This window comes from Symsagittifera roscoffensis, chromosome 2 (genome assembly GCF_963678635.1).
Source record: "Symsagittifera roscoffensis chromosome 2, txSymRosc1.1, whole genome shotgun sequence".
NCBI lineage: Eukaryota > Metazoa > Xenacoelomorpha > Acoela > Convolutidae > Symsagittifera > Symsagittifera roscoffensis.
Genome location: NC_087063.1, coordinates 82,346,286 through 82,359,004, shown reverse-complemented (window position 1 = coordinate 82,359,004; position 12,719 = coordinate 82,346,286). Strand labels below are relative to the sequence as shown.

At 40.7% G+C, this 12,719-nt stretch overlaps 1 protein-coding gene across 1 annotated transcript; it reads right to left on the bottom strand.

Annotated features, from left to right (window-relative positions):
* Window positions 1-571: 571 nt before the first annotated feature.
* Window positions 572-2,143, bottom strand: LOC134840017 (putative ammonium transporter 1). The gene has a single exon (XM_063855644.1). It carries the CDS (start codon window positions 2,141-2,143, stop codon window positions 572-574), a length of 1,572 nt encoding a protein of 523 aa, XP_063711714.1.
* Window positions 2,144-12,719: the final 10,576 nt, after the last annotated feature.

Genomic DNA, 12,719 nt, shown 5'->3' with positions numbered 1-12,719 from the left:
ACGTCGAAACTACTAAAGTAAGACGCCTTTACTTTTCGCAGTCATTGACTAAATTTAAATTATTTGATTTTAGGCTCCCATGCATAAAATTGTGACCGAGAATCATGAGCCGAGAAACAGGTTTTTTTTGTCATAGTTGAAATGTTCTCTAGAGAAGTTCTAAATTTTTCAAAAAAGTCAGATATTGCATTTTTTAGGGTAAGAACCAGGATTCAATTCTTAGCGTTTTTCAAGAGAGCTCCAAAAAGGAAATCAAGGACCTATAAGTTAGTAGTAATTTTTTTAAAAAAAAACCGACCCCTCCGCTTCGCCAAGAAATTTCTACGTTTGTCACTCATGATCACTCTGATATGAATTAATTAGTAAGCTGACACTGTTGCAAAAAGTTTTTTTTTGTAATATGCTGTAAATTTTACTATAAAAGCAATCTGCAAGTATTATATTTCCATAAAATATACAATGTACATTTAAAAAACGCTCAAAACTGATAAAAGGAATTATAAAAACTTTGTTTGAAAATATGACATCAATTAACTGTTCATTGTTGCGAAAGGATCGATCTTAGATAGAATTAAAATTTCTCCTCGTCGGATCTCAATCTGAATTTGACATTTTCAATAGCGCCGCCTTCTTTTTTGGTTTGTTGTGGGGGAGAAGGGGCGTATCCTCCATTCATTTGAGACATTTCAACAACAGTTGAGTCTCCGGACTTCCTTGCCGCTTGCTGACCTTGGCTTTCCTTTCTTTTCACCTCTTCGACCGAAATGTGTTCACGTTCTACCAACTCGTCCTGAAAATCGCCGGTTATCGCCGAGTTTCCGCGAAGCAAGAGCTTCTTAAAGACGTCTTCCACTAGGTAAGCGTCGCCAGGGTAGGCTTCCTCTCCGTGCTCCATCAAGTCCAGGCCATGTCGCTCCACTTCCTCCGAGACCCTCAAAAGTCCCATGTATTTCAGTCCAAAGAACATCGGTCCAGTTGTAGCGATAGTCCACGCAGTCAAAGCCAACCCTCCGACTACATTCCAGGCCAAGACTTTGAGCGAATGCTCGTCCCATTGGTAGACAATACCGGTGTTCTTGGCGAATAACGCGACTGCAATCAGACCCCAGGAACCTCCCCCGAAGTGCACGGCCATGGCGTCCAGGGGATCGTCAACTCCGAGTTTGAACAGGAGCTCGCTATAGAACACGAAGATGAACCCGCCAATCAGCCCCACTACACAAGCTCCCCAATGGTCAATGACGTCACATCCGGCGCCAATCGCAACCATGCCAGTGATCATTCCGTTGATGCATCCAAGGAGTGTGAATTTTCTGTTCACGATGTAAAACAACAGCACTACAAAAAGTCCTCCACATGATCCGGATAGGATAGTGTTTTTGAGGATGTTGGCGATTGCGTTTCCGTCTCCTTCCTCAGTTATACTGGCTTGAGATCCACCGTTGAATGCGAAGAATCCAAAAAACAGGATGAAAGCGCCTAGGGACATCATAGGTACTGTATGGCCCTTCACTCTCTGTCGTTTTCCGTCTACGTACTGGTCTAACCGGGGTCCGAGAGCCAGAGTTCCCATAAGTCCAGCCATTCCACCGACCATGTGCACCACTCCACATCCGGCGAAGTCCACGAACTCGATTCCTTCCCACCAACAGTCAACCTTGAGCCATCCATTGTCCGCCCAGGCCCAGTGGGAAACTATTGGATAAACGATTCCAGTTATCACAAAGCTGTACGCAAAATAGGCCGAGAATTGGGTTCGTTCGGCCATCGCGCCCGAGACAATAGTAGTCGCTGTCGCCGCAAACACGAAGTGAAAAAAGTAGTTCGAATACATATCAGGCGTCAGGTCAATTAGCAGAAAGTTCGAATAGCCGCAAAAGAAGTTGGATTCTTCTCCAAATGCCAGAGCATATCCGAAGATCCAGTAGACTAGACTACCGATTGCGGAATCTAGAATATTCTTCATAAGAATGTTTGTCGTGTTCTTGGATCGGACCGCTCCCATTTCGAGAAAAGCAAAGCCGGCTTGCATTAGGAACTTCAACATCGAGGTCATGATGATGTAGAAGTCGTTCATGTTGTGTTTGAAGGCTTTCCATTCCTCAGCAGTTAAAAAGGGAGTAGTGTCCGTTGAAGAATTCATTTTTCGACCAAAATATGACAATTGAAAGAAAAAACGATGTGAACAAAATAATTTTCTGCTGAACTGCGTTTGGTTTTCTGTTAAAATACGTTTCTGTTAGCTGTTGCAAAAATGGCTCTGACAAAAAAAATTTACAAGTGAGTTGAGCTCAACGATGATAAATGCTTTGTTCAAATGGACTTCGGTAACTCGGTGACTGCCTGAACAAAATGAACAAAATCAAATGCGTAATAGAAACGTTTCTGGCTTGCTTTATATTTTTCAGATTACGTAAAAACGTCTTACCATATCTAATTAATTACGACAATTTTTATTGTACTTTCACTTTTTGTTTTGACTTATCTAGCAACTGACGTAAGTTATAAATCGGCGCAAATTAAATGACTTAAACTTTGCGTTTGTTTGAGTGTGCTATCTGAAAGCCCAATTAAAACAAATATTTTATGCGTTTTTTTCATGCACTTTTTGGTTAGTAAGAACTCTATATAGTTTGAATGGTTGCTTGAAACACAACAAAGTGCGTTTAATCGAAAATAACGAGTAATTTTCAAAGTTGCTTTCGAAATAAAGATTAAAAAAGCTAAATATAATCACAGGTTATTTATAAGGATATGAAGCAATTTTCCGCTCTGATCACTGTAAAAATATGATGAAACACGGTTCAAAACGTTTGAAAAACGAATATCTAGTGGGTTCTAATTGATCGGCCAGCAAAATTTAGTGCTGTTTCAACGCAAAAACAGTAAAAGCAAATTTGTAAGAACAATAGCAGAGTAAAATCACTGTTAAAACCTTTGCAGCGCTGTTTTTAAAATTTCGAGTCGAAATCAAAGTTTTGATACGTGTCTTTTCTTTTGGAAAAAATCTATAAAGTTGCTTTCAATCAACAGAAAAAAAAGCTGAAAATTACCTAAAAGCGGCAATTTTAGGTAATTTGCCGCTTTTAGGAAAAAATTACCTAAAAGCGACAAAATAGAAATCGGTTAGCGTTTGTAGTCAAAAAGCTTGAACAACTAGATTCGCTTGCAAACAGGGTGGTTTTTAGGGTAAAATTTTAATTGTTTTGCGCTTAAACTTAAATAGCAGGAAATATATCGCGCTTTAATGATCCCAAATTGGTCAAGCTGACATTTTTCTAACCCCCGTAACGTTCCGGAAAAAGATCGCAAGAAAATTAAAATTGATTTGTGAGCTCAGGTAGTCAATTGCTGCTGCAGAAGTCAAATTATGCAAAAGTCCAGTCAAAAATGATTTGCTAAAAAACAAAACCCATTTGGATAAAAAACTACCGAGCACAAACATTTCAAAAGTCTGAGAAAAATGATATTTTGAGGTCCCATTGAATTTTCTGATTGCAAAAATAGGCAGATTTAGCAAAATGAAGCTGATAAATAAAAAATTTGTGAAGCTGCAGAGACCGCAGAATTTTATGTATAGAGCATACATAAGGAATTTCAGATGATCTTACAAAAATTTGGATATTTTTACAGTTACCCAATATTAAATTTGTTCTCAAAACTGGTAACCTTTTTCTGTCTCAACTTTTCTTAGAAATTGGGGCAAAAAATTGTGATTACAGAAAATGGTTTGAAGTATGGTACTTTTTCTTTAAATGGTTTTAAGTTTCAGCCATGAAGAAACAAACAGAAAAAAATTGCGCTGAACGTCCAAAACTATCAAAAAAGCCTCCAAAATACCCCTTATTGCTTCAAAATCATTTAGCAGTGAAAATCAAATGAATATAAAGAGTTTTATGAAGCAGCAGAATTTTTGCTACTAAGCAGCGGAAAGCTACAGGGCCTGCAGTTAACGTATTGTTAAGAGCACATTGATTGCCTCACTTCAATTTGGAATGATTGGTTTGCCGCTTACGCTCTTTCAAGACAAAATGTATTGCCCGCTTATTATCTCAATTTGACATTTTTCAAACTTCATAACCCATATCAAATACTTTTTTAATTTTGAGCTCAACGTATCAATAGCTTTCAGATGATTGAAAAATTCCTTGAAAAAGGCTAGATAAAACACTTCAATCAATTTGTCAGATAAAAATAACTTTTAAGAGCTCGATCAAAAAAAATTGAATAAAGATTTTGTTTGACATAGTAAAAGCCTTTGAGCGATGCAAATATAAAGCTTTTAGTTATACAAACCTGAAATTCCTTAAATAATTAGTGTCCTGAATTATGGCCAATATCCACTTAATGATCATTTTTCACGTGCAGTTTTTCTTTATCAAGTGACTTGAATTCTTAGTAGAGCGGCAGCAAACACTCTTTTTCTTCATCAAGTTTTTCTTCATCAAGAGGCTTGAATTCTTTGCAGAGCGGCAGCAAACATTGACTTAAATTTTTGATCAATTTAACAAGTTTTTAATCAATTATAAAAAAATTAACAACACTGCTCGTATCAGGGCGAAGCCCTGCATGTTCCGACTGCCTTTCAAGTTCTTTGGAGCATAGTAATAACATAAAAAATTAAGTCTAATAAAAAAATGAAAATTTTTTTCTAAAATTTGAGGAAGTGTTTTTGTGAAAATCATCCCCCCACACGCCATATGAAGTACAAAGTGATAGGTTTCGCTCCTAGTAACACATCAATTATGGCACATCAGCTTCCTTCAACCAATTTGGAACGATTGTTAAGACGGATTAAATCTCCGCTTACGCGTTAATAGCGCGAAATATATCGAGCGTTAATTGTCCCAAATTGGTCAAAATTGTCCCAAATTGATCAAAACTTTAAGCCCCAATAACTTTACGAAAAATGATGACAGTTAAATTTTTTTTCAAATTTGAGTTCAAGACAACAATACCTTTCGAATGATACAAAATTCCCCCAAAAATGGCTAGTTAAAAAGTTGAAATTTGTCTGAAGAAAAAAAAACCACCCCGAGTACAAATATTCCGTTACTTTCGTTACGAAAGTCGAAACAATAAAAAGTCAAAATTTGTCTGAAGAAAAAAACCCACCCCGAGTAAAAATACTCCGTTACTTTTGCTACAAAAATCGGAACAAAAATGTCTAAATTATAACCAAAATGGTCAAAATATCGATATCAATTTTGTCCCCTGGAACTTTTGTGTGTTACCCCTTTTCTTAAAGCAAGAAATTATCATATTCCTAAGAAAATAATTAGAATATTCTGCTTAAGGCGCAGAATATTCTAAATAAAGAATCAGGCATTCGGTGCTGCAAGAGAGGAATTAGAGAGGAAACAATTCAAAAATTTTTAGCTACTGTGAAGAAGTTTCGCGTTTCCTCAACTACTTTGAAGGCGTCTGCTGTGAACAGATTAGATTCACCCTTTCTTGAGCAAAAAACAGCTCTCGGCTTTTCCCTCCCCGTTACCACAATTGAGCATCGATTTTATGGGTGTAACAAATGATTTTACAAGGTTGAGTATGATGTCTAAAATATGTTTGCCACGGCCTAATCTTGTAATAATCGGACAATGTGAGCGGAAAAAATACTTATAAAATTCTCAGGTTGGGGGGGGGGGGAGTAGTTTTCTACGATTCGTATTCAATAACGAAGGGTTGCTAGTAAGCTCAATGAGAATTTTCAACTGATAATTTTTCCCTTGAGTTTTTTTATTTGCTTGCCTTTTCGAAATATCGATTGCAACCCAGACTGCAGAAAACAATTACCAAATACATTTTTTGATTTTTAAATCGTAATTAATAGTTAGCAAACATCTAAGAGTTATAATATCAATTAAATGGTTCAATTAATAGTTCAAGTTCAAGATAACTTCGATAGTTGAAGTTCATCTAGGAATACCCCATGGATCCCAGTGTCTCTTGAACGAACTTTCCTCGTCTCCAAAACCACTGCCGACATGCCATTTGACTCCAGAGTCCGGCTTATCTCCGCCGCTTGGAAGCTCCCAGGGCGACAACACTTCCCAGTTTTCAGTGAAATGCGCCGGTTGTTCCGACTGGTCGGCTGCTAATATTTTTTGCGCGACGTTGAAAATTAAAACGAGACTGAATAGACTAATTTTTAGCGCCATGGCAAAGATGAATTATATAAAGATTGCCAAATCGATCAAATAATGGATTTAGGAGCAGGTGCTAATTACCTTTCACAATGAACAGGTCAGAACTGAAAGGAAAAATGGTACGATTTAAAAATTGTCTCAATTGGCCACTATGTTTTTTTTTTCAATTTGTAACGTAGAGCAGAATAAAATAGGACGAGGGTCAAAATTAAATTAGAAAATTGTACGGAAGATTAAAATTAAAAGAGCTACAATCGAATAAAAATGACAACGGAAAATGGTTCTAATTTTAAAGCCCTCCTTCTACCTTACGGCAACTTTGAGAAAAACCGTAAAAGATAAACAGGAAAATTTGCCCCGGGATATGAATATCTTGACGTTGTTTTTATGCGCCGCCCTTGAAGTTGTGCAGCGGCGCAGCTGATCAATTAACCACCGGAGATAGATTTTTTTCTTTCTTCGGGGAATAAAACCAATCTACAAAAGAGGCTCTTGCTACGGTTGACTGTGAAAGTTAAGAATACTTACCAGCTCCAGATTTTTATGGGTAATTATATGCAGAACTTAAGCTGTGTAATTAAAAGCAACACCTTTAGCATTTTTAATCTAAATAAAATTTGGATTAGAACTTCAAGCGATTGAAATAGTTTTCTTCGACTTTGAAGTGGGACCAATAATCGAAAATATTCAAATGGATACCAGGATAACCGGTTGCTGCGCAAGTAGCACAGAATGTTCCGACCATACTCACAAAAAATACTTTAAAACCTTCATTTTTTTTTCAAATTTGTGTTCATTTCTGTGAGCCGTATGATAAAAGGATCTAACAAAAACATAGTTTTATCAAATTCGAAAGTCACAGTAAAAAAGACTAATAGGGCAATGGTTTTAGTCAAAAAATGACCGAGAAATCTAATATCATTAAAACATTTTTTTTTCGAAACTTTAAAGATTTTGAATCCCAAGATAGGACTGAAAAACATTCGAAAAAAAATTGTACTGGAGTTAAGCTGAAGTTCATCACCATCAACATCATTATCTTGTTTTTGTTATTTAGACACCACTTCTTGTTCTCGGAGGTATTAGTTGATATAATTTCATGTTTTTTTTGAGTAGTTTCGTCGACTGTTTCTGTTGCGGGGTTGCTTTGTTTCGATTGTTCTTTTTCTATGATTTATTACCTTGCACTTCATCGAATATTCATCACCATAAAAAAACTCGAGCCCATTAAAACATAAGAGTTCTTTTGCTCCTCACCCTCAAATAGTTGACCCAATGGGTACATTAAAAGAGGAGCTTAAGAGCAGAATACAGATTTTTGTAGCTCTTCAGGTTTCGGGTGTAAAGCATCTGAGTACAAAAAGCTCATTCCAAACTTAGCTTCAGCGTAGGCAATTTCAAGCTCTCTTGCAAGATTTTTGCGTTTTTTTTTCAGCCATTCATTTCTTATTTTTCCCCAGACCGTCCAATTCTAGATCATTTGTTCCTCCCATAATTCCAGCTTTTTTAACGTGTTTGCTTTTTGAATAATTGAAAACATTTTGACTGGCTAATGCATTAAGATCAGCACCGTGACACGACACCACAATTGTATCTTTCAGATAACAGCCATTTACAATTGAATCACTAAGAAGATGATTGTAGCCCAGTGACCACTGATGTTCTATATGGTTTGAGACTTTCTCTTCTAACACATTTTGTTGTTCGCAGATTCTCAAATATTGCATTTTTCCTTGATGACATCATATAAACATCTGAAATACTTTGTTTTGATTATTTCCTTCTCAGCTGTTCAAACGAATGGGTATGTTACTACAGTTCATTGCAGAAACACATAAAAAAGACGTTCACTTTGATCCTCAAGTTAAACCCCAACGGCGTAGATAGCCACTGTTATTTCATGGCTTATTCTTTATAGAAATCCTGCTCGCTTGCCGCCTTTGCTCGAAGATAGACCAAAAATCTCAAATTTTAATGAGAATTTTAAAATTCGTTCAAATCACGACATGGTCATTTGTGTTACATTGGTACCTGATTGGAAAAATTTTGCATGTATGTTTAAGATTTTGAAATTTTGTGTGAAACTGTTATTCTTGACATGAATTTTTGACTGCAATTTTTTTACCAAAATCCTCCAAATTGGCTTGTTTGACATTTTTTTTCAGAAAACTGAAAATCTGCCTAAATATTTGCAAACTTTAGGAAGGGGGAGGTATGATCATGGCGGGGTAGTGTTGGCTTTTTTTGGGAAAATGACGGTTGAAGGAGACAAAAGAAAAAGAGGCAAGCGTTGGGGGGAGTGTCTGGGAATGGAAACATTCTCCAATTTGAGAAACTTTGGGTTAAGAAATCGAATAGGCCGTACACTAGTTTTGCTAATTTTTTGCCTGAATGATTTGATAACGACAAATATTTTTAAACGTTTTTGCACAAGACGAAACAAAAATGTAGTGAAAAAGATCCATTTTGATTGATTTTGAATAGATTCTAGTTAATTTTAAATTTGATAAAACAATAGATTTTAATAGATTTTTTTTTCATTATCTTGTCAGAAGGCGGAATGGGAATAGTTTAAGTTGTTAATTTTTTATACCAAAAAGGGTATTATATTTGATTTGTTTTCACTTTTCTTAGATGCGAGTAGTATGTCAATTCATACAAGTTTTGCCAGAAAACATGAACGATAACTTTTTTGGGAGGTGATAGTAGCTGAAAAACATAGATAAAAAGCCAAAAATCTGCGATGTTTAAACAAGTAATTTCAGCCTTGAATATCTATCTTTGAACATACATAAAAACAGTACAAAAAACGAATAATTGTGGATGCTTTTTTTCAATACAGTCAACTTATTTATGGAAAAACTCAAATATCATAATTACGATTACCCGATAAAATGAGGGCCTTATCGGCGAGATTTTGTGATTTACCCACAAGTGGATGACTTTTGAGCAATTATTAAAACGTTTTTGGATGATACAAGTAAAAAAGTTATATGTAATTAATAGTTAAAGATACCAACGCAATGGCAAATTGCACTGAATAAATGATTGTTGAAAATAGTATGCTTTAACGACCCGTGTTTTCGATCGAAGATAATCTGTCAAGCATGTTGTTCGAAGTCATCCAAAATCTCAGAAAACTGGAAAAAGGGCACCTTGTAGACAAAATAAAGAAGCAACACCATGCCCTGGAAATTGTATTTTGGCGAACGCTTTACACAAAAGGCACCGAAAATGCTAAAGCTTTTAAAGGCTCGAAGCCACCCAAGAGCCCATGCCCTTCAAAGGCTCGATGCCCCCAAGAGCGCATGCCCTTCAAAGGCTCGATGCCCCCCAAGAGCGCATGCCCTTCAAGGGCTCGATGTCCTCCAAGAGCGCATGCCTTTCAAAGGTTCGATTTTTCCAAGAGAGCATGCCCTTCAAAGGCTCGATGCCCCCAAGAGCGCATGCCCTTCAAAGGCTCGATGTCCTCCAAGAGCGCATGCCCTTCAAAGACTCGATGCCCCCCAGGAGCTCATGCCCTTCAAAAACTCGATTTTCTCCAAGAGCGCATACCCTTAAAAGGCTCGATTTTTCCAAGAGAGCATGCCCTTCAAAGGCTCGATTTTTCCAAGAGAGCATGCCCTTCAAAGGCTCGATGCCCCCAAGAGCGCATGCCCTTCAAAGGCTCGATGCCCCCCAAGAGCGCATGCCCTTCAAAGGCTCGATGTCCTCCAAGAGCGCATGCCCTTCAAGGGCTGGATGCCCCCCAAGAGCGCATGCCCTTCAAAGGCTCGATGTCCTCCAAGAGCGCATGCCCTTCAAAGGTTCGATTTTTCCAAGAGAGCATGCCCTTCAAAGGCTCGATGCCCCCAAGAGCGCATGCCCTTCAAAGGCTCGATGTCCTCCAAGAGCGCATGCCCTTCAAAGACTCGATGCCCCCCAGGAGCTCATGCCCTTCAAAAACTCGATGTTCTCCAAGAGCGCATACCCTTAAAAGGCTCGATTTTTCCAAGAGAGCATGCCCTTCAAAGGCTCGATTTTTCCAAGAGAGCATGCCCTTCAAAGGCTCGATGCCCCCAAGAGCGCATGCCCTTCAAAGGCTCGATGTCCTCCAAGAGCGCATGCCCTTTAAAGACTCGATGCCCCCCCCCAGGATCTCATGCCCTTCAAAAACTCGATGTTCTCCAAGAGCGCATACCCTTAAAAGGCTCGACGCACCCCAAGAGCTCATGCCCTTCAAGGCTCGATGCACCCCAAGAGCGATGCCCATCAAAGGCTCGATGTCCTCCAAGAGCGCATGCCCTTCAAAGGCTCGATGCACCCCAAGAGCGATGCCCTTCAAAGGCTTAATTTCTTCCAAGAGCGCATGCCCTTCAAAGACTCGATTCCCCCCCCCCCCCACAAGAGCGCATGCCCTTCAAAGACTCGACCCCCCCCCCCCCCCCAAGAGCTCATGCCCTTCAAAAACTCGATTTCCTCCAAGAGCGCATGCCCTTCAAAGGCTCGACGCACCCCAAGAGCGCATGCCCTTCAAAGGCTCGATGCACCCCAAGAGCGCATGTCCTTCAAAGGCTCGATGTCCTCTGTCCTCCAAGAGCGCATGCCCTACAAAGGCTCGACTTTTCCAAGAGAGCATGACCTTCAAAGGCTCGATGCCCCCAAGAGCGCATGTCCTTCAAAGGCTCGATGTCCTCCAAGAGCGCATGTCCTTCAAAGGCTCGATGTCCTCCACGAGCGCATGCCCTACAAAGCCTCAATTTTTCCAAGAGAGTATGCCCTTCAAAGGCTCGATTCTCCCCAAGAGCGCATGTCCATCAAAGGCTCGATGTCCACCAAGAGCGCATGCCCTTCAAAGACTCGATGCCCCCCCAAGAGCGCATGCCCTTCAAAGACTCAATGCCCCCCCCCCAAAGAGCTCATGCCCTTCAAAAACTCGATATCCTCCAAGAGCACATGCCCTTCAAAGGCTCGATGCGCCCCAAGAGCGCATGCCCTTCAAAGGCTCGATGCACCCCAAGATGCCATGCCCTACAAAGATTGGTTTTTTCCAAGAGAGCATACCCTTCAAAGATTGGATTTTTCCAAGAGAGCATGCCCTTCAAAGGCTCGATGTCCTCCAAGAGCTAATGCCCTACAAAGGCTCGATTTTTTCAAGAGAGCATGCCCTTCAACGGCTCGCTTCCCCCCAAGAGCTCATGCCCTTCAAAGATTCGATGCCTCACCCCAAGTGCGCATGCCCTTCAAAGACTCGATGCTCCCCCCCCCCCCAAAGAGGTCATGCCCTTCAAAAACTCGATATCCTCCAGGATCACATGCCCTTCAAAAATTCGATATCCTCCAAGAGCACATGCCCTTTAAAGGCTCGATGCAACCCAAGAGCGCATGCCCTTCAAAGGCTCGATGCACCCCAAGAGCGCATGCACTTCAAAGGCGTTTTGTATTCCAAAAACGCATGCCTTTCAAAGGCTCGATATCCTCCAGGAGCACATGACCTTCAAAAATTCGATATCTTCCAAGAGCGCATGCCCTTTAAAGGCTCGATTCTCCCCAAGAGCGCAAGCCCTTCAAAGACTCGATGCCCCCCCAAGAGCGCATGCCCTTCAAAGAACAAATGCCCCCCCCCCAAAGAGCTCATGCCCTTCAAAAACTCGATATCCTCCAAGAGCACATGCCCTTCAAAGGCTCGATGCGCCCCAAGAGCGCATGCCCTTCAAAGGCTCGATGCACCCCAAGATGGCATGCCCTACAAAGATTGGATTTTTCCAAGAGAGCATGCCCTTCAAAGATTGTATTTTTCCAAGAGAGCATGCCCTTCAAAAGCTCGATGTCCTCCAAGAGCTCATGCCCTACAAAGGCTTGATTTTTTCAAGAGAGCATGCCCTTCAACGGCTCGCTTCCCCCCAAGAGCTCATGCCCTTCAAAGATTCGATGCCTCACCCCAAGTGCGCATGCCCTTCAAAGACTCGATGCTCCACCCCCCCCCCCCCCCCCCAAAGAGGTCATGCCTTCAAAAACTCGATATCCTCCAGGAGCACATGCCCTTCAAAAATTCGATATCCTCCAAGAGCGCATGCCCTTTAAAGGCTCGATGCAGCCCAAGAGCGCATGCCCTTCAAAGGCTCGATGCACCCCAAGAGCGCATGCCCTTCAAAGGCGTTTTGTCTTCCAAAAACGCATGCCTTTCAAAGGCTCGATATCCTCCAGGAGCACATGCCCTTCAAAAATTCGATATCTTCCAAGAGCGCATGCCCTTCAAAGGCTCGATTCTCCCCAAGAGCGCAAGCCCTTCAAAGACTCGATGCCCCCCAAGAGCGCATGCCCTTCAAAGAACAAATGCCCCCCCCCCCCCCAAAGAGCTCATGCCCTTCAAAAACTCGATATCCTCCAAGAGCACATGCCCTTCAAAGGCTCGATGCGCCCCAAGAGCGCATGCCCTTCAAAGGCTCGATGCACCCCAAGATGGCATGCCCTACAAAGATTGGATTTTTCCAAGAGAGCATGCCCTTCAAAGATTGTATTTTTCCAAGAGAGCATGCCCTTCAAAAGCTCGATGTCCTCCAAGAGCTCATGCCCTACAAAGGCTTGATTTTT